The sequence below is a fragment of the Boleophthalmus pectinirostris genome, unplaced genomic scaffold, assembly GCF_026225935.1.
Source record: "Boleophthalmus pectinirostris isolate CB_2022bp ecotype Guang Dong unplaced genomic scaffold, ASM2622593v1 HiC_scaffold_17, whole genome shotgun sequence".
Classification (NCBI taxonomy): Eukaryota; Metazoa; Chordata; class Actinopteri; order Gobiiformes; family Gobiidae; genus Boleophthalmus; species Boleophthalmus pectinirostris.
Genome location: NW_026571115.1, coordinates 27,774,720 through 27,802,552, shown reverse-complemented (window position 1 = coordinate 27,802,552; position 27,833 = coordinate 27,774,720). Strand labels below are relative to the sequence as shown.

At 38.5% G+C, this 27,833-nt stretch overlaps 1 protein-coding gene across 1 annotated transcript; it reads left to right on the top strand.

Annotated features, from left to right (window-relative positions):
• Window positions 1-161: 161 nt before the first annotated feature.
• On the top strand, window positions 162-27,718 carry LOC110158238 (uncharacterized). Its single transcript, XM_020922678.2, has 5 exons — window positions 162-434; window positions 1,771-1,880; window positions 12,794-12,880; window positions 14,658-14,816; window positions 24,930-27,718. Exons 1-5 carry the CDS (start codon window positions 359-361, stop codon window positions 25,119-25,121), a joined length of 624 nt encoding a protein of 207 aa, XP_020778337.1. The 5' UTR covers window positions 162-358; the 3' UTR covers window positions 25,122-27,718.
• The last annotated feature ends 115 nt before the right edge of the window (window positions 27,719-27,833 follow it).

Genomic DNA, 27,833 nt, shown 5'->3' with positions numbered 1-27,833 from the left:
TCTTGAACACAACAGCCTAATAAAAATCCATTATGTTGATGAATGAGCTCTTGCCTGCGCCGATCCATAAGGCAGACCGTGGCAGTGTCCGGTGTCCTGTCCGGTCAGCAGCGACGTCACATCAGCACGCCTCTGACGGGTCTGGGAGAGGGCGACTGTGCGCTCTGCCTCACTCCTGCTGAGGCACCGCCAGAGTTTGGTCCGGGCCATGGTGCGCCTGAGGGACGGCTGTAGGAGGAGCGCGCACAAGACATGGAGACGTTTCACTGAGACAAACACTCAGATGAGAGCTCAATAACAGGAACCTGGGACTTCCACTGAACTCCAAAAGGGAACACTGTCAGTTTACGCGGCAGAAATGTCCACTACTCCGGCTCGTACGTTTCCTGCCCCACAGCTGAACTCGGAGCCGCTCATAGTGGTGTTTGCATCTGGTAAGTACTTGACAATTAGCCTGTTATTTCATGTCATTTCGTTGTTATTGATATGCCATGTTAAGTTTAACCCATGGCTCATGCTTAGGCCTAGGCTTTTTAATTTTTATTTTTTTTTATTAAAGTTCTGGTGTATATTTCTTTTATAATCTTTCAATGTGCTGTTAGAAAATGTTAGTCTACTTCTTATTCCCTAATGGATTGAATGATGGATTGGATTATCTGTGCAAGAACCACAAATGTTCAAATAATTTCATATTGTCAACATAAAGCTTTTGTCATTTGTAAGCTTATTCACAGTGGGAAGGGTAACCAAACTTTTACTAAGAGACTACTGTTACACCAAAAATATTACTTTTTAAAATTAAAGTTATGGTGTATATTTATTTTATAATCTTTAATAATATTTTAGTCTACATCTTGTTCCCTAATGGATTGAATGATGGATTGGATTATTTTTGATTTATAGGTTAATAAAAGTAATATCAAAATATTGCTTCAAAATAATATTACTCAAATAAGAGTTAAAAAGTGCAAGGCTTTGGGGGCAGGAGTGCTACTTAGATATGCAAAAAATGTGCAGAATTGTTCTTTTGGTGCTCTTCAGTGTAGGGACCAGTCTCAAATACAAAGTAGGAAAAAAACTTAGGCAACTTTTCCTACTTTGTATAAGAATTAAAAAGTATTTGGAGAAAGTACTGCTCTAGTAAGAGTCTTTTAAATAGTAATGTCAGTAGGTTTCTCAACTTATAATTTCAAGTTAATGTTATTGGAAGGACAAAACATTAAATAACGCACAAAATTAAAATCATGCACAAAAAAAAAAGGATAGACAAATATGACAACATCTACATTATTTCTGAAGGAGCAGTGCAAGAACCACAAATGTTCAAGTCATTTCAATTTTGTCAACATATTGTCATTTGTGAGCTTATTCACAGCGGGAAGAGTAACCAAAACTTTTACTAAAAGACTACTGTTACACCAATAAAAATATTACTCAAAAAGGAGTAAAAGTATCTTGCTATAAAGTACAATTTCTTTAAAAAGTCACTCAAGTAGGCCTAAATGTACATGTAGGCCTAAATGTAAGTACCCAGCTCTGAAAACTAATACTGTCTGAATGAGAATTTACATTGGAAATATGTTTTTAAAATAATTTGCAAGGTTCAATACAGGAAAAGCCAGTATTCTTGTTTATGTTGGCCCACCTTTAGGTAAAATACATGTAAATTACAAATCAGTGTGGGCACAATTAAAAAAGCCATTTCAAATACATCATCAAACTCCTTTATGAATGACAAATGACCAACTCATTTGCTCTCATCTCTTACAGTTTTTGCCCTCGTGTCCTTCGTGGTCATCGTGGTCATGCTGTCCATTATTTACCGCAAATATCCCCACTGCTGCAGGCTGTGCTCCTATCAGTCCCAGCACACTGATATGGTAAGAATAACAATGAGAAAAAAAAACAACAACAACAACACGTATCTTTTTGCTGACTTCTCCCCTTTCCAGACCGGGATGTGCAGTTTCAGTGACCAGTTGTTGTAGCAAACACTTGTCCACTGCTCACTGTAGCTCTGTTTAGAAAGTGTTCGACTGACTCAGCTTTCTTAAACATGGGAAAATCTTTGGTGCTTTTAGTCAAGTGTAAGTCAGAGTTTTACACAAAAGTTGGTGGTTTGATTCTTGCTAATGACAATTCATCCTACCGTTGTGCAATTGCGCTTCTTCAGCAGTAACTTGAGTAATGTCCTGTCATCAAAACACATAATACAGAAGATTATACTGATACTGTGTCATCAACATTTCGTATGGTTGCGATGCTAACTGTAGGCTCTGCTCTGTCTGAGACTTTAATCTGAGTTGACCATTAATCTGACCATAAAGAACAGATTTAGCTGGGACAACAGGTGAGTGTATTCGTGCTGTTAAACACGTCTCTCACGCGTAAAATCACAAGATAGCCAGTATTAGGCAACAGTTTTCACTTAGTCACTTTTATGTTGAAAATCAAACAGGACCATGAACCCACCGTATTGATCACAGGCTCCTGAAAAAGTCTCGTTTAAATCCATTTTGTAATTTTTTTTCTTAAGTTTTGAGACAATCTTAAAAAACTTTGTGTGTGCATTGTGTCACCATGGTAAATCCTAAAACTTCCAGCGTTAGAGATACATGTAGAACTCCCCCAGCGTGACAGCAGTGTGTTCTACGTCAAAGCACTATGTACACAGACACAGTGGGCGAGGCAGGTGAAGGTCACAGTAGCAGGATGAATGACCAGTTGAAGGAATCAGACCACCACCATTTCTGTTCTTGGTGAATACATTTACTGCCATTGAAAATTTTCTACTTTTCTTGTCATTTGTACACGTGCTTTCTGTATTTCTATTTTTGTTACAGCCAAATACACCATAGGTATCAGAAATCCAGTATTTAGCATATTTATGGAGTAAACCAGGATGTAAAGATCAGTCTTAAAAAGGTCTTAAATTTCATGTTCCTAAATTTGGGCATTAAAAAGAAGAATTTTTTCACAGAGGTCTTAAATTTCATTAGCGTATTTTTTGTATACTCAACAAGGCTGCAGTGCGATGTTAAATGGCGGGAGGGGGAAAAAAAAAACAACGTGAAACCATGTAACGTGAATGAACGTCTAATCTGGAGTATGCGCAAACAATACTTTGGTTTCTGGCGCTGACGGCGATGAGTAAACATTCAGTAGAGTGGAAGAAGACGTTGGATGGATCATGGGGAAGTGCAGGTTTAATCCACAGTGGCTCTTAGATTCTAGATATAGTATTTGGTTGGACATTGTTAGAATTAGATCTTGTGTTTTTTGCCCGCATAATGGTTGCGATGTTGGTCTTAATTTTCATTTAAGGTCTTAAAAAAGTGTTAAATTTGGGGTAGTCAAACCTGGGGATACTCTGAAGATGAACAGTGTGTTTTCTGATGGACGCCACGTACTTATCTACATGTAATACTCTAAAAAGTGGGATTAATTATTAAGTTACTGGCCAAGTTACATGTATTTTTGTTCAATTAAAAAAAAAAAATTAACCACTGCCAGATATTTACAAGATAAGGCAATCCAGTAACATCACCACAGAGATAAATAACTAACCCGAAAGTTAATAGTACCTTTAACTAAGCAAGGCAAGGCAAGGCAAGTTTATTTATATAGCACAATTCATACACTAAGTAATTCAAAGTGCTTTATAGAGTAAGAAAGACATTAGAATCACAATGCAAACAATAAAATTTAAAAATAGAGAGACACTAAATGAGAGAGGAGAGTAGAGACTGGAAATGTTTCAGTGATACGCAGCTAAACAGAACTGTAGTTGTGTTTAGAAGTCTGTAGTAGAGGCCTGTCTCACATGTTCAAGAGGACTGAACAAGGTTTTAGCTGCAGAAAACTAAAACGCTGACGCCCCGTGTTTGGTCCTGACTCTGGGCACCAGCAGGAGGCCGGTCCCTGAGGTCCTGAGAGTGCGAGATGGTTCATATGGCACTAAAATGTCAGCGATGTACTAGGTCATGGAGAGACTTACACTACACTAGCAGAGCCGCTTTAAAGTCTATTCTCTGAGCCACTGGAGCCACGTCTAAATCATGTGATAAATGGCCGTGAGCTAGGACTAAAGCAGATCTAAACCAAGACTTGATCCAACACAAACCCAGTCTAAACCAGATTGTATAACAAATTGGATGGAGACGTTTGATTGACCGATGCGCCGTTACTTCCTCTTCCTGTTCTGTCGCCTCCTTCTTGTAAACGAGAGAAGAATGGATGTTATCTTCACTTTACAGGCACATGACACAGACTCTCATCCTTATAAACAGGAAGCACAGGTTTTAACTGAGAAATCTGTCAACCAGTTTAAGGAAGAGACTGACTTGGCGCAGACATCTTACTCTGACCTTTGTTTAACGATGATGTAAGAAGTGAAAATCAATAACGTGTACAAGTCAGTAGAATGTTTAAAGATAGAGAGCACAGTAAAAACTTTAAAGTATACGTTAAAAATATTTGATTATAAAGTTATTCCTCACTTTTCTTGTGCATTCTGAGCGTCCTGATTATTCATCATGATTAGTTTATATATGCATATACAAGTGCATTCTACAATTTTCAGAAACAAAGCAGAGTTTTGCCGTGACCAGTGTTGGGAAGGTTACTTTTAAAATGTATTCCCCTACAGATTACAGATTACATACCCCAAAATGTAGTTTGTAACGTAATCCATTAAATTACTTATGGTGAGTAAAGTAATCTGAATACTTTGGATTACTTGATTTGCTGTAGAGAAGCAAAAATGAGGAAATCTTAACATAAGAAGTTTTGGCTGCTAAAAGAAAATAAAAAGCCCAGACTTTACTTAACCAAATTAAAAATATTATTGATAGAGGAAGAGGAGACATGGTCTACACAGCATGGTTTAGTCCTGTTAAATCCTGATTTAGACCTGGTTTAGACCTGGGTTTAGATCCGGTTTAGACCTGGTTTTAGTCCTGGTTTAGACCTGGTTTAGACCTGGTTTTAGTCCTGGTTTAGACCTGGGTTTAGACCTGGGTTTAGACCTGGTTTTAGTCCTGGTTTAGACCTGGGTTTAGACCTGGGTTTAGACCTGGTTTAGACCTGGTTTTAGTCCTGGTTTAGACCTGGGTTTAGACCTGCCTTTAGACCTGGGTTAGACCTTGGTTTTGACCTGGGTTTAGACCTGGGTTTAGACACGGTTTAGACCTTGTTTTAGACCTGGTTTAGAACTGGGTTTAGACCTGGTTTTAGTCCTAGTTTAGACCTGGGTTTAGACCCAGTTTAGACCTGGTTTTAGTCCTGGTTTAGACCTGGGTTTAGACCTGGGTTTAGACCTGGTTTAGATTTGGTTTTAGACCTGGTTTAGACCTGGTTTTAGTCCTGGTTTAGTGTCCAGCAATGAGTGGGATTAAAAAAAAAAAAAAGGGCCCCAAATGTGAAAACAGGAAAAAAACGCAGTGTAATCCATTTATTTCACCAAAGTAACTGTAATCCAATTACCACTCACTGAAACAGTAACTGTAACTGAATACAGTTACTCAATAATTTGTACTTTGATTACGTAACTCCGGTACATGTAATCTGTTACTCCCCAACACTGGCCTTGACCATAAACCTAACAACAACTAGCATTTTAACTCACACTTCCTGATTACCGGACAATAAAAAGTTACTATTACTGCCGATGCGCTGCTTCTTACTACTTCATTATGTACAATACTGATACACAAACACTAGAGTTTTTGGCAAAGAGAAAAAGTCCTCATATTTCTTTTTTAGTTAAGTTAGTTAAGTTACCTATTTACCTACTATCCCCATGTGAACACACTGAAATTTAGAGGTAAAAACTTCAATCAGATGTAGTTAAAGTTTCACTATGTACCTTTTCTAGTGGGGGATTTGCCATCACTTGACTGGCTTTTCACTCATCAATCATTTATTCAAGTATGAGTGTTTCTGTTATGAAAAAACATGCTTTCTTATTGTGAGCAGTAGAGCTGAGTATCAATAAGAAGTTGCCGATATGATAAATACCTCGGTACATAGGCCACGATACGATACATATCTCGATACAGTGCACTTTCAATTCGATACGTAATATTTCATATATGGTTCAGTAAAAATAATCACTTAAGGATGGCTGTGATAGTAAAAGTCTTTGTTAAAGGGACAGTTTGGAATTTTGGAAATAGGACCTCATTTCCTAGTGAGCCAAAGTGTTGGAGACGAGTGGAGACACTTTTTAAAATATTCCATCCAGTCCTTGTATTTGCAGAGGTCGCTGGTGCTAGGCTAGTGCAAGACAATGGCCATAGTTTTCCTGTCACTAAAAACAGTCTTACCCACTCCACAAAACACCCGAAGAAAATCTATTATTACACCAGACTGTCGATGTAAATGTCTGTGTCGATAGAATAATTTTAGAAGTAAAACCAACCTTGCATTTGAAGGATTTATATCTGAGCAGCAGCAGCGAGTTGTACTAACAGAAATATGAGAAAATAGTCCCTCAACATGCGACGAATCATGCGATGCAAGGTTAGTTTTATTTCAAACATTATTCTATCAACACAGACATTTACATCGACAGTCTGGTGTAATAATAGATTTGCTTCGGGTGTTTTGTGGAGTGACAGGATAACTATGGACATACACTATCCTAGCACCAGCGACCTCTGCAAATACAAGGACTGCATGGAATATTTTAAAAAGTGTCTCTACATGTCTCCAACACTTGGAACACTAGAAAATGAGGTCCTATGTCCAAAATTCTTGTCCCTTTAAACCACTTTCTGTCAAAGCGAATATGACACACCCCCATTTCACTCATCAAAACAGTGAAAATATCAAATGCGTTGCATAAACAAGATTCCTTCCTCCAAACAAGCAACAAAACTGTAGCGCTGTAACTAAATTGTTTCATAAAATATACCAAAAATTACTCTTGTTGATATATTGATACAGCAGCCCACAATCTCGATACTGTATCATCACGATATAGTGATATTTCAATATTTTTGCACATCTCTAGTGAGCAGGTACGCCTCTCCAGAGATCTGACCCGTAACTTGGCCTACTGTCCTGACCTGTTCGTCACGGACATACAGTAAGTTTAAGGACATGCTGGTAGACAAGCAGGTGACGTACCCGGTCCAAGAGTTACAAAGTGTACCTGATATCTGCATAGTTTATATTTACACAGGACAGTTCGTACACCAAATAGAGCATGAACACAAGGGCGATCCAGACAACCACTTCTGTAGCATGTATGTTTTATTTTTGCACGTTCCTTTCGACAATACAGTTATTCTATCTTAAGTATTCCATCAAAATACTCTTTAAAACTTTATATTGATGGTTTTCTGATAGAGTGCGCCAAAGTTCATTGTTTCATGGATAAAGCGCACAAACACAACGTTCCCTCATTGTGCTGCAGTGAGACGGTTCATGTCTTGCACTTCATAGCCACATACCTCTGCTCCTGCCTCTTTCTGGGCCCTGAATAGCTGACAGGCGCACAGTGGGTGCTGGGGGACACTGGGACAACAATGCTTCTTCTCCCTCGGGTCCTCCCCCCGTCCTGAGCGCTGATTTTACACGCCTGTGCTTTTTCACACTGGCTGAATCGACGCCGCACACAATGGAGCGACTCTCTCTTTTTCTCTTTCTTGAGCACTTTTTTCCTCTTGAGAGTCCAGACCGGGCGAGGGGGATCAGCGAACTTTGACCTCACCTTTTTAGGGATCGTCTCCGGTTCTGACACGATGTGAGGGTCATGGCAAAGGGCGCCACAGTGCATCACGTGGAGAGCAGTGATGTCATTGTTAAAAAGCCCGGGGAGGGTAACATGGACTAAAATAAGCAGCGTGCACTAAATCTCACTTAAGTTGAGGTGGTCTGACAAAAACATGCAGTTATAGATCCTTACAACACGTCTTATCCCTTATAAACTCCAGCCAGGAGACAAATGGACGATTTGTAAGGATATCAAAATGTCACATTTTAGGATAGGCTGTAAATTTGATGAATTTACGTTTTCAATTTTACAAAACTGCTAAAAAGAAAATTTGATCATGGTTAGTCAGTGACAGTTTTTTTCAGATGTTTTATATCTCAAAAAAAAAAGTTAAATTTTGTAATTTTTTCGTGAACTTTCCAGTAAGATTGCCAATTGACATGCTCCATCCTTCGATCCATTTTCTTTCACTTATTCGGGGCCAGGTTGTGGGGGCAGCAGTCTACGTAGGGACTCCCAGACTTCCTTCATCCCAAGGCGTTCCCAGGCCAGCTGAGAGACATAGTCCCTCCAGTGTGTCCTGAGTCTTACCCGGAGCCTTTTCCCAGTGGGACATGCCCAGAACATCTCCCGAGGAAGGCACCCAGGAGGCATCCGGAACAGATGTCCGAGCCACCTCAGCTGGCTCCTCTTGATGTGGAGGAGCAACGGCTCTACTCTGAGCTCCTCCCGTGTGACTGAGCTCCTCACCCTATCTCTAAGGGAGCACCCAGCCACCCTGCGGAAGAAACTCATTTCGAGCGCTTGTAGGCATGATCTTGTCCTTTTGATCATTACCCAAAGCTCATGACCATAGGTGAGGGGAGGAACGTAGACTGACGGTAAATCAAGAGCTTTGACTATCGGCTCAGCTTCCTCTTCACCACAACGGTCCGATACAGTGACCACATCACTGCCGACGCTTCACCGATCCACCTGTCAATCTCACGCTCCATCCTGTCCTCACTCGTGAACAAGACCCTGAGATACTTGAACTCCTTCACTTAAAGCAGGAATAAATTCAAAGTGGTTTATAAATAAGCCAAAACATAACCATGAAATGTTTGGACAGTTACCATAGCATTTAGCAATTCAAAACAAAATATTACATGTTTTGAATGACCAAAAGTCCTCAAAATGACATCTACAAACAGGAATCTGAAACTCACAAATAGCTTCCACATTTAAATTCATTGGAATACACAGTCATCTCTTCAGTTACTTCAGTTCTCACAATTTCCACTCTAAACCACACTTTTTTACTATTAGCCTTTGACAGCTCACAACTAATACTGTAAAATCAGTTACCCATGAGAACCCCATTTCTTTGCGAGATTTAACCCTCAGCCATGCGTCAAATTGACTTGATGCTCCTCCGGTAACCCCGCTGACATACAAGCCCATAAAGTGTACTGGAGCGTGCTCGTTAGCATGTACCTGCTGTAGTTACTAGAGGGCCCTAAAAGCCAATACCCGGACCCCACGGTGAGCTCTGTTGCCTGGGGACGGTGATGACACAGGGGGGGCCGACCATTGTCCCCTACACAAAGGATACTCATTTAGTCCTTTGGTAATTACCTAGGTCTTATGGCAGCCTTTTCTGTGGATTCCGGCTTCTTATAGAGTGGTAAACAGGACAGGCCTTGTTTTAGAGGGGTCACGCTCACTTTGGGGGCTGGAGTTAGTCAGAGGGTGGTCATTGTATTGATGAAATAATTTAATGTAAAGTGAAGTGATGTGGTTAGGCATGGAAAGGGTCAGATTCGCTGAAATAAGAGGGTCCTGTGTAGTGAAGTGATTGCGTTGAGATGATGAAGGGTCATGGTGGGATCACAGAAGTACGTGTTTGTTGAAGGGTGGGATACTGGATTAGGTTTAGAGCAAAATATTAATACAGAATGAACAGATTATTGTAGGTATTATTTGAACTTTTACCAAATATGGTTATCTATTTATGAAAAATATGTTTCTCTTAGCACAGTACTCAAAATACATGTATAGCATGTAAAAAAAAGTGTGTCATATAGCAAAAAACAGTGTGTCACAAGTAGTGTAGAGCAGGGGTCTCCAACCTGTAGCTCGGGAGCTACTAGTGGCTCTCCACCCCCTTCCAAGTAGCTCCCCAAGGGATTTCGGAATTGTACCATTGTTCCGTATAGCAAAAATTTTGTTAATTACATACTTAGTACCATTGTGCATGTATAATTTTGAAGCCCAACTTTGTGTACAAATAAATGAACAATGGTTTATATTTTATAGGCATCTAACTGTACTGTAAGCCTCACCCTCTTTCTTATAATTGTCTCAATTTCTTGCGGCTGCTAAAATGAGTAGCTCTCTGGCGTTTTAGTTTTGTAACGGTAGCTCACCGGAGTAAAAAGGTTGGAGACCCCTGGTGTAGAGACTAAAACTGACCCCTAATTGAGCTTAAATACGACAAGTGAAAGGCTTGATATCGATTTTATATCACAATTATTATAATTTTTTTCTCCATATTATCATGTTTCTTATTACTAATCACAATATTGCGATTGTAAAATTATTCATAAAGGTCCAACTTTGTCCTATTTTTGTGATAAATTATAGAAATTATATAGTTTTGATACTAGTGTCAATAATATTAAAAAATATTAAAATATCAATATATCCTATTGTTTAATGTGATGATACAGTGTCAATATTGTGGGCTGCTGTATTGATACATCACCTAAAGTTTTTTTTTTGGTATATTTTACTAAATTGTTTTGTTACAGAGCTACAGTTTTGTTTTTTTGTTCAGAGGAAGGAAACTTGATACAACACAATTGGAAGTAGTACTAAAAAAGTACTAAAATTGAACCCTAATCGAACTCAACTCTGACACTATGTGAAAGGCTTGATATCGATTTCATATCACAATGATGATTTTTCGGTATTATCATGGTTCTTATTACTAATCACAGTCTTGCTAGAAATTATATAATTTTGATACTAGTGTCAGTATTGGGGGTTTGCAAAAATATCAAAATATCAATATATCGTATTGTTTAATGTGATGATACAGTATCGATATCGTGGGCTGTTGTATCAATACATCACCAAGAATATTTTTTGGTATATTTTACTAAATTGTTTTGTTACAGAGCTACAGTTTTGTTGCTTGTTTAGACAAAGGAAACTCGGTTATGCAACACATTTGACATTTTCACTGTTTTGATTATTAAAATGTTTGTGTTTCATGTTAACTTTGCACAAGAAGTGGTTTAACAAAGACTTTTAGTATCACAGCCATGATTTAGCCATTATTTTTTTATTGAACCATATTGAATTGATTTGAAATATATCGTATTGAATTGAACGTGCATTGTATCGAGGTATGCATTGTATCGGCAACTTCTTAATGATACCAGCCCTACTTTTCACACAATACTCAAAATATACATATTGTGTGTAAAAAAGTGTGTGTCATATAGCAAACAAACAGAGTGTCACAAACAGTGTTGTCACAGGACGAGATTAAAAATGAATCCTAATCGAACTTAACTGCGACACTAAGTGAAAAGTTTGATATCCATTTCGTATTTCGAACAATAATTCGTATTTCACAATAATAAATTTTTTCCCTGTATTATCCTGTTGCTTATTACTAATCTAGGGTTACAGAAACTCGGATATCTCTGGTTTGGGTTGGTTGGTAATAATAAAATTGTGAAACTAGTGAGTAATTAAGGAAAATTGTTATGTACTCAGCACTAATGTGAGTCAGTATAGTCACATGTTTTTGTCACTTTTAAACAGCTTTTCTCTATTTTACCTAAGCAAATGACAATTTATGCCTCTCTTTACTGATCAGATTGGTCAAAAATAGGGACACCCGGAACATTTCTTGTATAAAACTGGGACAAATCACTGGTTTTGGATAAATCTGCTGGGACAGGGGACACACGGCTCAAAACTGGGACTGTCCCAGGTTATTATAGAAATTATAGAGTTTTGATACTAGTGTCAGTATTTTTTTTAATCAACCCTAGTCAAAAATGGAAAAGAGAAACCAACCAATGATCTTACTAGTTACGGTTAGGGATTCCGATTCAGCTTTTCCAGTTCCATTACCAGTATTGATACTTTGACTTGAAGTGTCTGCCTATACCCAATATTAACCGATACCAGTGTAGGGATGGAAAATGGCTCTTATTTTTTAAAACACAGTTGACTGCGAGTTGTTATGTCACTAGTATTTACAGTATACTTCAAATAACTACCGAACAGCTTTGCACGAGTAAAAGTTCAAGTTATGAAACGTTCTTGGCCAAAAACAGCCACACAGCATCTGTGTGAACCTTCAATACCAGTATCAGTGCATGCCAGTTATTATTTATCTTTAAATGCATTAATAAGTAATATTAAGTTATCCTGAATATCTCAGTATCATATCACAGTATTTAATTCCATTCAAATCCTCTTACAGTTTACGTCACACAGATCAGATATTTTTTGTTGTCCCAAGAGTCAAAAAACAAATAGGAAAACAGTCATGTAAATATAAAACAATCTTCCCTCATTGATTCGCTGATAAACTTCTGTCCCTTCATTTAAAAATGTTCAGGTTCAATATTTACTCAACCCGTGTAATTGTTTTTGATCATTTTGTTGAATTTTGTTGTGTATCTTGTATTTTGTGACTATATTTGAACTGTGTCTTAGTTTTTGTGTCTAACAGTCCGCTCTACTGTATCTGTCTTTTTCTTTTGTAAAACGAGATGGCGAGACATCTCAAGGGACTTATCCTCCAAACAAAGCCTCTGTCCCTTGTATGTACCAAAACTATTTATTGTATCAAAAATATCATGCACAGTTACACTAAAAGGGGTAAATTGTGAGATTTGAATCATCATGTTTCAAGCCGTTTGCTGTGTGCACCAGAGCCATAAATAAAACAACTAATACCGTGTCTGTAATGCAAACCTTTTTTTTTTTCAGCTCATAACTCAACGTGCATATGAATCTACAGTAGTGTTACAATTATCCAATTACTCACACATTTTTGTCTCCCAGGCCTCTCCACATCAGTACTACAGCAGCAGGCAGACGCAGGTGGGCTCTCCCCATGAACAGACATGCAGACCAGACAACAGCATGCAGGTAAGAGCCTCAATCATCCGCCATTATCACAACAAAGGAGCCATTCTTTCTACAGTGCACAATATACACACGTGGTACTGTCTCAAATTTACGCTGCACAACCAAAACTGAAAAATTTTGTCATCGAAAATACAATGAGCTACCTTCTGTTCAGAATGTTTAAGCTCATTTCTGCCACTTAAAACCTAGAACACAAACAAAGGGCTGACAAAACATTGCTAAAGAAATTTATTGAGTCTATATTTTCCCTTTTTTGACAATATACTGTAGAAGTGATTGTTTGAATGAATTACGATTTAAATTCTGAGCTAAACAATCTTGCATTATGCCATTGTCAGTGAGGTTTTTTTGCTAATTTAACTTTCCTGCATTATTTTGTATAACTGCACAGGTAGATAATCACTGTTTTATATCACTACACTGTCCGAATCAAACAGATGAAGTGTTAGGAGGGATCAGCGTTTATTCAGCGTTTCTCTCTCTCTCAAAAAAACCCCGAAAACACTCTGTTATTGATAATTTATGCAAAACTTTCAAATTGAAAAAAAAAAGGCTACAAATATGTACCTTAGAGCAGTTTTGTGAAGTATAAAACATAAAAAGAATAAAATATACTTTGAAAATGAAATAAGGCATAGAAAAACACAAATGTATCCAAAATAAACTATATATCCAGCTGTTCTACAATCTCTATATATAAAAATTTAAATAAATATACTTATTTATATTAAAATATCCCAAAATAAACCTTGTTAAGCTTTAAATCGTTTCAACTCGATTATTTGAGTGACTGTTTGACACACAAATCAAAATTGCGATCATAGTTTTTCAGGCGTCCCACTACTTCCACTTTTTTTTTTTTATATTCAGAACACTCTCAGTATGATGCCACTGTAAAGTTAGGGTGACCAGACATGCCTATTTACCCAGGACAGTCCCAGTTTAAGCCCTGTGTCCCCGTCCCAGCAGATTTATCCAAAACCACTTTGTCCCAGTTTTTTACAAGAACTGTCCCAGGTGTCCTTATTTTTGACAAATTTGACCCCTGCCAACAGTAAAGCGAGGCATACATTGTCATTTCTTTAAGTAAAATACAGAAACGGTGCTTAAAAATGACCAAAACACAAAGAAAATGTGACTATACTGACTCACATTATTGCTGAGTGCATAACAAGTTTACTTAATTAATTACGCACTCGTTTCACAATTTTATTATTACCAACCACCACAAACCAGGGGAGTCCCACTTTTCTTGTAAATCTGGTTATCAATACATTTCCATTTTTGTTTTTATTCTAGTGCAATGCTAACATTACTAAGTTTGATAAGGTGATGTGCAGTTGTTATCTAAGTACACTGCGATAGAACTTGGCACAAACAATCAAATTATCAGGTGATTTCAAATGTGGGAATTTATTGTTTATTATTTCTTATCAGTATAATCTATGCACTCTAGGGATAAATGTGTCTCGTGCCTTTCATGTAGAGTACAACATCATGATATTTTACAATCTCAAAACAGTCAACAGAGTTATAAAATCCTTATTACGCAACTCAGCTACCATTTTCCATCTGAGACTTCCTAAGCTTTTGTTACCATTGATAAAATTGCGGTCACAAACAGGTTACATCTATTGTTTTCTTACAATCAGAGCCATCGTGTATCATCAATGGGCTGTGTTGTTAGATTAGCTGTAAATCTTCAGTAAATAAACACTATTATCCATCTTTGATCATGTGCTGTGCTCTGTGTGCTCTTTGTGCTTTGTGTGTGTAGTCCGGTCAGCTGTTCTACGTGGGCCGGCCCTCCAGCTACCACCTGGAGACCCCCATGCCCCGACTGCCCTCCTATGAGAGTGTGAGGAAGAAGGACCGCCAGAGACACATCCACATGATGATCGCAGACCGCTTTGGCCTCAACGGGACTATGAGAGAGGTGGGTTCAGACAGATATCACAGTAAATGATATCCTCACATGTGCCACAGTGAACCATGTTGAAACTGTGGCCGAGATGGTTCTGTTTCTTTCTGTATCTAGGGATGTAACGATATCCAAATCTCACAGTATAATATCATAACAATAGGCTCTATTCACGTTACGTCACAAACCAGGAAAACGTTTAGAAAGATACGATTACAACTTACAGTGTGTGCTCGCCAACCGACTGTGATAAAACCCACTGAAGTAAATGTGATCAGTGGTAAAATGAATGCAGACGTATGTGCTGTTTGGAATAATCTCCTCATCTCTTCTAATTGCACGTACCCAGTGTGCTCGGAGTTGTGCGTCAATGGGGAAATGATGAAAACTGAGGTATGGTTGTAATTGTTGATTAGCTGAACATAACAGAACGCTACAATGACATGCAGATGAAGAAAACTGGGCCTGGGAAGCATCTTTCTGGTTTGTGACGTGAGCGTGAATAGAGCCTATATCGGGGGGTCGCCAACCTTTTTCCTTCAGTGAGCTACCTTTCAAAACTAAAATTCTAGAGAGCTACAAATTTTAACTGTTGCAAAAAATTTTATATTTATACATATATTGTTTAATTTTATATATAACAACCATCATAAGCCATAGATGGGGAACAGGTTAGATCTCTATAAAACAAACAATTATTCAGTGCCTAAAGTTAGGCATCAAAATGATACATTTACAATGGTAATTAATTCAGTTTTACTTATTCAGCACAGAATGTATAAGTCAGAAATCCCTTGGTGAGCTACTCGAAGGGGGTGCAGGAGCTACAGGTTGGAGACCTCTGGCCTATATATTTCTCATGGTATAATATTCCTTGCAATATCTGGGGGACTTTAACAGAATTGCCGAATTGCTACTTTTTCTTATTAAAATACATTTAATGGCATTTTGTCCAAAGAACAAAGTGCGTTTTAGCATTTATTAGTTTTTTCTTAATGTTGTCTGCACTGAAACAGAGCAAAGGGGGGTTTCCTCTGGGTGCTCCAGTTTTCTCAACCCAAATTATTCACTGTAAGTAAAATCCTCCAACTAAGGTAGTCCTGATCAAGTCTAGCATTATGTATCATTCATTCATTAGTTTTTCAATACAAAACCAAAAATAAGAAAACGAAAAAACAACTGTTTTCTTCAATATTAATCTCCAAAACCAAAATGAAAAAAAATGATAACGATAAATTTTTTCATTTTTCGATTTTGTGTTTAAATGAATAATGGAAAACACGGTTTCTGTGACTTAAACTGCGATGGTGGACTGACCCAGGACTAAACCAGGTCCGGGACCAGACTGGAACTGAGACCAGGACTTAGACCGGGACCAGACTAGGACTGAAAACAGTTTAGTCCTGGTTTAGTCCTGGTTTAGTCCTGGTTTAGGCCTGGTTCAGTCCTGGTTCAGTCCGGCATCTCAGATTAAGTCACAGAAACTGTGTTTTCTATTATTCATTTAAACACAAAACCAAAAACTGAAAAAACAAATCGTTATCTGTTTTTTCATATTGGTTTTGGAGACAAACAATGAAGAAAATAGCTGTTTTTTCGTTTTCTTATTTTTGTTTTTATATTGAAAAACGAATGAAAGAATGATACACGGATTTGACCGGAAAATATCCACTTCAATCTTGATTTTGGTCCTGTTTACTCTGTTTGAATGAGACTGTTTGAGAACAGCTCACAAACGCTATCTTAGGAACAGTACTCAGACCTGCCTCATACACCGCTACAAGTGTCGGACGATCTATTTCTCCTATCAGCTGCCCTCATCACAACAGACCCATATCAACACAAACAAGTTAGTATATAGACTAATGTAACAGGACCTTGTGCAAAGATATCTGTTAGCATTACGAGTCCGTTTGATGCACGCTTCTGCTTTGTGTCTGGAGGTGGAGCCGTGTTGATCTTCCTCCCCGGATTTGGATTTGCACAACGCTCTGCAAACAACAAAATGAGAAAAGGCACATCCAATCTAATTAAAGCCGGCATCCCGAGTGCAAACAGTGGCTGGGGAGGCTATTGTTACCCATTCTCATTTTTCTTCTCTGCCCACAGCTCTCCATTTATTATGAAGGAGACACATGATGCAAAATTAAACTTTTTACAGCTTTAAGCCATGTTATAGTTGTTTACCATTCACATTTACCCGCTTGAACTTGTACTTAGAGACATTCATGTTTGTTCTCCTGTATTCAAGATGCCATTGCTCTGATCTTCCCCAGATTTCACCACTGTTCACCAAACTTAATCTGTGATACACGTAGGATTAGGCACTCGTTTTGAAATTGATAATCCACTGCTAACTAGTGTGATCTTCAGATAATCATAGGAACCATAGGAAATCATCTCCCAGGATTCCCACGGTCATGGAAACCCTGGAAAACTCATGGCATTTTGTCAATTCAGTGAAAGTTATGGTCAAAGTCATGGAATTTTAGAATCTCTTTCACACAACTACAGCGTTCTGTTAAGATGTCATTAGACTATTATGACTATTTCTAAACGTATGCGCCTTTTGTTTAATTTTGAATGTTAAAAAACCATAAAGTGAGTGGAAAGGGTTAACATTTCATATTTAATAGGGTGTAACGATATCCAAGCCTCATGATACAATATCATCATGGTATAAACCTCACGGTACGATATTTATTGCAATATCGTGGGAAAGCTCATGATTAGAGATGTAACAATATCCAAATCTATCGGGATGATATTTTCACAATATACATCTCACGGTATGATATGATATGATATTTATTGCGATATTTTTACTTCTTCCTACTACTTTTTCCTCTTAAAATGCCTTGACAAGACTTAATCCAAAGAACTAAGACTTAAAAGTGCTTAGAACTGTTATTTCTTCTTGTAGTCTGCACTGAAATGGAGCAAAGAATCATGGTCTATGTAGTTCCCTCTGTCTTTTTTTAGCTATTGCTGCACCATAACTCTTAATTTAATCAAAGAGACTTGTAATTCGATATATATATATATATATATATATATATATATATATATATATATATATATATATATATATATATATATATATATATATATATATATATACATGATATTATTGTAAGAACTTTGACGATACGATATCCCGATATTTCGGTTATTGTTACATCCTTAATATTTAGCCCTAAAAGTATGCTTAATTCTACACATGTAGGTGCTGTAAAGTCATGGAAAAGAGGCAAGAGTCTCCCAATGCATCACACTGGACACGACAATTTTTCAACACAGAAATCAGCTGACTTTTTTCTTTTATTAACTCATTTTACATCAATATTGTCCAAAATATACAATAATGATCCACGGGCGTGATGGATTATAACTACACAGGCACAGACATCTTTCAAGTCACATAGCAGTGTCATTAGTTGCTATGGCGCTGCTGCTTTTGGGGTTTTGTGCTTCATTGGCTCATTTAAACAGACTTTGTCCTAAAGCCGGGGGCAGGAGGAGGTGGTTCAAATTTTCGCCTGACCATGTGTGGGCCTGGTGTGCACCGGGTTTAGGCTGAGTGATGGGGCTGTTACCGTCAGCGGGGGTGTTTAACTTTAATACTAGGAACCGGCCAACCTTTCTGCAGTGTGTATTTATGTGAATTCTATCTACTGTTTGGATCTTTGCATCTTCTGACACAACTGTTGTCAAAAATAAGCTGAGCAAAATTGATACTCAAAAAATTTCGAGTAACTTTATTGATACACAAGGGAAAGTATTTGGAAACAGTTGTTCACACGTTAGAATTTATTATACAGGGTTCTCACAGTCATGGAAATCCTGGGAAAGTCATGGAAATTGAAAATGTAATTTTCCAGACCTGCAAAAGTCATGGAATTTTGTAAATTCAATGAAAGTTTTGGAGAAATAATGGAATTTCAGTATATCTTTCACATAACTACAGCGTTCTGTTAAGTTATCATTAGGCTATTATGATTATTTCAGAATGTATGCGCCTTTTGTTTTAAAGACAATAAATGCACAGTGTTTTAAATTTTAAAAAACTATAATACCAAACCATAGGATGAGAGGAAAGGATTAACATTTTATATTTAGCTCTAAAAGTATGATCAATTCTAGACATGTAGGTGCTGTAAAGTCATGGAATTTTCACTTAAGGTCATGAAAAAGTCATGGAAAAGTTTTGAAATTTTTTCAGTGAAAACGAGTGGGAACAATGATTATAATAACAAACAGCAAAAGTATAAATGGTAATTATATAAATGTGTATGTACAAGTAAAAATAAATAAACATTTCTCTCAGCTATATACAAGAAGTCATACAGTGAAAACTTAAAGAGACAATGACAGAATACAGAGATTCATGTTTTCTAGCTTTATATTGTCTGTAAACAACTTTAATTGATCCATATTTTTTTGTCCCAGTGCAGATATATTGTAAAAGCAGCTTGTTTTAGTTGAACCAGGAAGATAAAACCAGGAAGAGTGCTAATATTAGGCCTATGACGATAATTGTTGTAAAACAATGACATTTGAGCTGTAAAAGTTAAATAAGTAACTTCTCTGACTAATTATTCACCAATAATAGCTTATGCCTTTTAATAACTCAGACTTACACTTAGACTTAGACAAACTTTATTGATCCACAAGGGAAATAACTTGGACACAGCAGCTCACACATCACAATAATATAATAACAAAGAGCGAAAATATAAATGGTAATAATAAATTCTAAATAAGTAGCAGAGTAAGAGTCAGGTGTCAAATAAGGCATAATTATATAAATATTTATGTTCAAGTCAGAAAAGAAAAAAAAAGTTAAAAAAAAAAGTTAAAAATCTCAGCTTTATACAAGAGGTCATAAGAAAGACAGCAAAAATGATAGGACATAAGGGTGAGTACAGTTGTAGGGAGTATTATCAATTACATAAGGCTGAGTTGTTGTACAGTTGTAGGGAGTATTATCTGTTACATAAAGCTGAGTTATTGTACAGTTGTAGGGAGTATTATTTGTTACACAGTTGTACAGTTGTAGGGAGTATTATCTGTTACATAAAGGTGAGTTGTTGTACAATTGTAGGGAGTATTATCCGTTACATAAAGGTGAGTTGTTGTACAGTTGAAGGGATTATTATTTGTTACATAAATGTGAGTTGTATAGTTGTAGGGAGTATTATTTGTTACATAAGTGTGAGTTGTTGTACAGTTGTAGGGAGTATTATCTGTTACATAAGCGTGAGTTGTTGTACAGTTGTAGGGAGTATTATTGTTACATAAAGGTGAATTGTTGTACAGTTGTAGGGAGTATTATCAGTTACATAAGGCTGAGTTGTTGTACAGTTGTAGGGAGTATTATTTGTTACATAAAAGTGAGTTGTACAGTTGTAGGGAGTATTATCAGTTACATAAGGCTGAGTTGTTGTACAGTTGTAGGGAGTATTATTTGTTACATAAAAGTGAGTTGTACAGTTGTAGGGAGTATTATCAGTTACATAAGGCTGAGTTGTTGTACAGTTGTAGGGAGTATTATCTGTTACATAAGCGTGAGTTGTTGTACAGTTGTAGGGAGTATTATTTGTTACATAAAGGTGAGTTGTTGTACAGTTGTAGGGAGTATTATCAGTTACATAAGGCTGAGTTGTTGTACAGTTGTAGGGAGTATTATTTGTTATATAAAAGTGAGTTGTACAGTTGTAGGGAGTATTATCAGTTACATAAGGCTGAGTTGTTGTACAGTTGTAGGGAGTATTATTTGTTACATAAAAGTGAGTTGTACAGTTGTAGGGAGTATTATCAGTTACATAAGGCTGAGTTGTTGTACAGTTGTAGGGAGTATTATTTGTTACATAAAAGTGAGTTGTACAGTTGTAGGGAGTATGGTATGAATGTAGTCCTGTATCTGTCACTGTGTCTATTTAAAAATGTTTTGCTCTAGTGTTATTATTGTGTCAGTGGCATAAAGTAGTTTCAGTATTATTATTTATTCTAAATGTATTATGGTGACAGACGTAGCTGGTGTGTTTATTGTTAGTAATACAGTATTACCATGACGGGAAAACTCCACTCTGGTTTGCGTCAAAGGAAAATTTTATTTTGTCAACAGGACAAAAGTTTATTTAGGTCAAATACGTTCCACAGCTCATCCAAACTGCTTCTTCAGTTCTTCCCAGCAGCAGCTTTTAAACTTTTGTCCAGCTGACAAATTGAATTCCTCCTTTGCTGTAGATATTATCTAGCCTGATTCATCAGCCAGTTTCACTTCGTGGAAACCGTCTGACCTCACAGTGTTAGAATTTGTTCACTTGACGGTATGCGGGTACTGTTTTTCATTTAACCAATCGCTGCTGTTTACTTGTGACCAGTGTTGGGAAGGTTACTTTTAAAATGTATTCCCCTACAGATTACAGATTACATACCTCAAAATGTAGTTTGTAACATAATCCAATAAATTACTTTAAGTGAGTAACGTAATCGGAATACTTTGGATTACTTGATATTGTCATGTTTTTTTTTAAACTATATGAATGTAGCAACCACATCCTGAAAAGTTTTGTTTGTTCAGTCTTTATTTAACCGTATTAAAAATATTATTGATAGAGAAATGCTTTCTATATGAGATCAGTGCTGACTTAAATTATGTCCACCCTATTGTTAGTGTCGTACTGTATTAGTTTAGTCCTGGTTTTAGACCTGGTTTAGTCCTTGTTTAGTCCTGGTTTAGTGCTGGTTTTAGTCCTGGTTTTAGTTCTGGTTTAAACCTGGTTTAGACCTGGTTTAGTCCTGGTTTTAGTCATGGTTTTAGTCCTAGTTTAGTCCTGGTTTTAGTTCTGGTTTAGACCTGGTTTAGTCCTGGTTTAGTCCTGGTTTTAGACCTGGTTTAGTCCTGGTTTTAGTTCTGGTATAGACCTGGTTTAGACCTGGTTTAGTCCTGGTTTAGTCCTAGCCTTAGACCTGGTTTAGTCCTGGTTTTAGTTCTGGTTTTAGTCCTGGTTTTAGTCCTAGTTTTGTCCTGGTTTTAGTCCTGGTTTACCCCAAAATGTGAAAACAGGAAAATACCGCCATGTAATCCATTTATTTCAACAAAGTAACTGTAATCCAGTTACCACTTATGGAAAGAGTAACTGTAACTGAATACAGTCACTCATAATTTGTACTCTGATTACATAACGCCGGTACATGTAATCTGTTACTCCCCAACACTGCTTGTGACGTATGTAATGCACCACTAACGGGGTTAACTGGTATATTAAGCTTTTCACAAATCCCGTAGGAAGAAGGGCAATAACATTTTTCCCCTTGATAAAATTCACCAAACATTCTCTTTATTCCAGCTTTAATCTTGAGAATCGTTGTGTGAGAGACTTGAATAATTAATTCACAGTTATACATGATTGTGAATTAATGTAAACTTTAATTATTTTGAGGTTCCCTGACACCCCCTATTGTTTTTATGGTGTTATTATTTTAAATTCTGAGCATTGTTGTTTTTACGAGGTGCATTTGAACGCCCCCCACTGGTTTTCGTACGTGTGCCTTGAACTAGACTGGAGTGTGTTTTTACCGCAGCTGGGCATGGGATGAGAGCGGGGACTGTTGAAGCCGGTTCAATTTTTTTGTGTGGCTTCATAATAAATATCCCCTGTGGAAGAGACGACCTGAATGGTTTTTTGTGCCTAAAGATCTGCCACAGTTGCCAACACAGAATATATGGCTCTTCGTTGATTGGCTGGTGCCCGAACTCGCACTTCCGGGGTTTTTGTCTAGTGTATTCCGATTCCTGACCTAGTTGCTGGAGAGAAATTAACCTAGATACTACCTGGACGACTGAGGGAATTTACAAAACATCCACTCTGGTTTCTGAAAGTGTTACGATGAAAGATTAGGATTCGTGGACTATTTTTCTCAACGTTCACACTTGATTGTGATTGGCTGAATATGACTGTCACTCACTCAGAAATTACATGGAAATTGCTTGTTGTAAAAGTAGATTATCTGTGTTTGCGCAGTTACACTTTACTCTATGTTTGGGGCTGTGACGCTAACTGTAGGCACAGCTCTGTCAGAAGCTATATTAAACTTTAATCTTAATTTAATCTCTATTTTAACACAATCTAACCAGAAAGACCTGACTTAGTTGGAACTACAAAAAGTGAAATGATTTGTGCTGTCTCTCGCTCCCAAAACGGGGTCAGCCCTATTTTCCCACAGCTCCATGTTCTCTCATTTCTAAGATTTTTCTCAAAATGAAACTCTAAGTCAAGTCATTTTTATTTTTATACCACATTTAAAGGGATGATTCAGAATCATTTCAACCTAGGATCCTTTGCACCATGACCTCTACATTACATCTGCTGCTGGATAATAGGTTGGGTGTAATTGACGACCAAATTGGGAGAAATTGGGATAAAATCTGATGCAAATTGATGATAAAGAAAATGTGAGAATGTAGGGCCTAATTTTGATAACCCCCCCCCCCCCAAAAAAAAAAAAAACAACCAAACGTGTTTTCACCTTTTTATTGAAAATCAAACAAACAAGATCATTTCAGACGAACTTAAAACTTTTTCAGCAGTGTTTCCTAATGTGTGCATTGTGTCACTATGGTAACTGAATACTCAACATTCCACCACAGAGATACAGAAGACCCCCGGTGCGATGTCACTACTGTGAAGTGTTTAGAGTTTATTTATCTTTTGTGGTCTTATGTTTATCTTTGGTTTGGGTTCCCGTCTGTATACAGTCTAGAGCTGTACTTGAAATATTATTACTGTAACCAATCTGTGTCATTCTGTATCATTCGTTCATTTGTTTTTCAATATAAAAGCAAAAATAAGAAAACGAAAAAATAACTATTTACTTCATTATTCGTCTCCAAAACCAAAATGAAAAAACACATAATGATTCGTTTTTCAGTTTTTGATTTTGTGTTTAAATGAAGAATGGAAAAAACAGGTAACGTTTACCGTTTACATGACTGTGATGCTGGACTTTTGCGCCACATACGAACTGAACCAGGACTGAACCAGGACTGAACCAGGACTGTCCCAGTCTCAGTCCTGTTCTCAGTCCTGGTCTGGTCCCGTTCTGGTCCTGGCCTCAGTCCTGGTCTCGGTCCCCGTCTCAGTCCCGGTCTCAGTCCTGGTGCTGTTCCCAGTCTCAATCCTGGTCTCAGTTCTGGTCTAATTCCAGTCTCAGTCCCGGTCTCAATCCTGGTCCTGGTCCCAGACTCAGTCCTTGTCTGGTCCCGGTGTGGTCCCGGTCTCAGTCCCAGTGTGGTCCCGGTCTGGTCTTGGTCTCAGTCCCGGTCTCAGTCCTGGTCCTGTTCCTGGTCTCAATCCCGGTCTCAGTTCTGGTCTGATCCTAGTCTGGTCCTGGTCTCAATCACGGTCTGGTCCTGATCTGGTCCTGGTCTCAGTCCTGGTCTGGTCCTGGTCTGGTCCCAGTCTGGTCCCGGTCTCAGTCCTGGTCTCAGTCCTGGTCCTGTTCCCGGTCTCAATCCTGGTCTCAGTTCTGGTCTGGTCCCGGTCTGATCCTGGTCTCAATCATGGTCTGGTCCTCGTCTGGTCCCGGCCTCAGGCCTGGTCTGGTCCTGGTCTGGTCCTGGTCTGGTCCTGGTCTGGTCCCGGTCTCAGTCCTGGTCTGGTCTCAGTCTGGTCCCGGTCTGGTCCCAGTCTCAGTCCAGGTCCTGTTCCCAGTTTCAATCCTAGTCTCAGTTCTGGTCTGATCCCGGTCTCAGTCCTGGTCTTGGTCCCAGACTCAGTCCTTTTCTGGTCCCAGTCTGGTCCCGGACCCGGTTTAGTCCTGGTTTAGTCAATATGCAGCGCAAAAGTCCGGCATTGCAGTTTAAATCACATAAATGGTAAACGGTTGTTATCCGTTTTTTCCATTTTTCATTTAAACACAAAATCGAAAACTGAAAAAATTAATCGTTATCTGTTTTTTCATTTTGGTTTTAGAGACAAATAATAATAAAAATAAAAGTATTTTCATTTTCTTATTTTTGGTTTTATATTGAAAAACGAATGAACGAATGATACACGGATTTGATTATAACTTTCCAAATTAATTCATTTTTATAATTTCATTCTTCTTGTCTGTTCCCAGCCTCCTCCGTCCTATGAGGAAAGTATTCTGCATTCTGTGGAGATCCCATACAACATGAGCTCATCGAGTTTGGACATGACAGATTCACACATGAGTTACACAAACGGGGGATACGACCATCAAAACTGCAATCCCCCAGCGCCCGACGGCAACACGGACAATTGTTTTACCCCCCGAAGCCTACAAATGTGAAGAACCGAGCCAAAGAAGAACCAAAGACAGGACTGAACTGTTTAAAATATGAACTGAATACTTGAAGATACTTTTAGAAGTGACTGAAGGAGTGGAACATTTTAAAAACTGAAAAACTAAACTGGGGTTACAGTGGCACAGTGGGTAAAGAGGTCAGCCACCAAACCAGAGGGTAACTGGTTCAAACCTCAACCATACTGTTCATTGTGTCAAAGACCATAGATTGTATAAATGGACATACCGTATTTTCCACACTAAAGGGCGCTCTGGATTATAAGGCACACTGTCATTGAATGGTCTATTTTCAAAATGTTTTCACAAATAAACCGGACTTTAAGGCGCATTAAATGAAACACAACAGTTGGATGGGTCAGTGAGACTTTGTTTGTGGCGTTCACAGTGACTCTGGGCTTTGTTCAGTTGTGGCGTGTAGGGAGGGTGCTGTCTGGGACCGCTGGATTGTCGGCGTGTTCGCAGTGACTCAGTTGTTCAGTCGTGTCTAGAAGTGGCACATTGCACTCACTTTTTCGGTTCGTTCGTCCGTTCCGTTCCTCGTCGGCGTGGAGTGATGAGTGTGGCTGCGGGAGTTTTTCGCCGCGCGGTCGCTGTCTGCTCCGTGTGTGTTTGCGTGCGCTGCGGGTGGTGCGGCTTTGTAGTTTACTGAAGCCGTGCTGGGACACCCGAGTGGATTCATGTATAGGGCGCTTTTTTGATGGGGTTGGAGTAGGGTGACCAAACGTCCGTTTTACCTCGGACATATCAGTTTTTTCGTCTTGTCCTGGGTGTCCGCGGTTTCATAAAGTGATGTAAATGTCCGGGTTTTCATGATCTTTCATTGGGCCATTAAATTGAACGTCTCTCGTAGCGCTCTGTACACTCAGAAGGAGCGAGCAAACACAACGGTCAGCCTGCAACACGCTGAAGCGCAAATGCACATTTAACGATGACTTGTAAAAGAAATTCTCCGTTTTTTGTCCCAGTCGAGACAAGTGGGAGGCCATGTGCACAAGTTGTGAGGTAAGAGTAGCTCAATGTCGAGGGTTGTCCGGGTTTTCACAAAAGGAAATATGGTCACCCTAGTTTGGAGGCTTATGAATGTGCCCAATAGTGCGGAAAATACAGTAGCTAACCTGATACATGCCATGTTCGAAATAGGAAGTGAGCATGGATGTGCTTCTGGATCCATCGACTCTGGCTCCAATTCACATTCTATTGAAAAAACGCCATCCCTGTCTCTGTAACTGCTGCTGTCAGACTTGTTATTTTGGTCTTAAAATGTTCATATTAACCCTCTCTACATGACCCAGTTTTTTTTTATGTCACTATTTTGTCTATAATCAAGACATGAACATTAATACCAGACAAATCAGGTGCGTTTTTTCCCTTAGATTGTTCCCAGTAGCTACAGGTTTGACTGACACTGTTGCGAACCGCTTCTCCCTGCTACCTTCAACAGCCCCACTCCGAATTGCTCTTTGGTTGCTATGATACTCACGGTCGGAATTCCAAATATGGAATGTGGCTCCAAATTCACCCCATAACTGCCAGCATCAGGGGTGTAGTGGGCGTGGTACACGGGGGTACGCCATCCACCCACTTCTCCCAGTGTGAGATATAAAAAAAATAACAAATTTAAAATAGCTACAACTTAAAAGTCAAACTGGGCAATGGTGAAAACAAACTGCATAGGCTCATGATATCTGCAGGACTGTCCTATAATGACCTGAGACATGAAGACCAGGACTGATCCCAGGGCTGAACCAGAACTGAACCAGGACTGAGTATTGGGAGAGGCCCAGAGGTGCACCCACGTAGACCATCAGGTGACCGCAGGTGAAAATACCGGCACAGAGTTCCGCACCCCACGAGGCTAAATGGGGGGCTTTGTGGGCATCCTGCTCCACAGGCTCGGGGTTCTTTCTCTCGCTCTCAAGTGCAAGATTAGTCCTGGTTTAGACCTGGTATAATCCTGGTTTAAACCTGGTTTAGTCCTGGTTTAGACCTGATTTAGTCCTAGTTTAGTCCTGGTTAAGTCCTAGTTTAGTCCTGGTCTACTCCTGGTTTAGTCCTGGTTTAGACCTGATTTAGACCTGGTTTAGTCCAAGTTTAGTCCTGGTTTAGACATGGTTTAGACCTGGTTCAGTCCTGGTATAGTCCTAGTTTAGTCATGGTTTAGTCCTCGTTTAGTTCTAGTCTAGTCCTGGTTTAGATCTGGTTTAGATCTGGTTTAGACCTGGTTTAGTCCTGGTTTAGTCCTGGTTCAATCCTGGTTCATGTGTTGTAGCCTATGATTTATTTTTCTGTAGATGATTATGAACGGCGTTAATGTTAATAACATGATTCTGAATAATTTTGGTCACATCGATGAAGTCACGAATCATGTACCTCCACGTAAAAAATCACCACTACACCACTGGCAAGCATCGATGAGTTTCATTTGACTGGAACTGAACACTATGGGTGACGGGCCCAATTCCTTATACAGTCTGTGGTCAAGACACTGGATTGTAGCCATATTGTGTCCTTAAGGAAGGGCATCTGGCGTAAAAGACTTGGTGGGAAAACCCTGACTGAATTAAGGGATTCAAAGAGTCTTTTTTTTAAAAAGAGACTATTTTTTTTATCTTTCTTACTTGTTAATACTTTCTTAACATGGTAAAGCACAAATCTGTTAAATCTTGTTTTTCAATCAAACTTTACTTGAATCTGTCA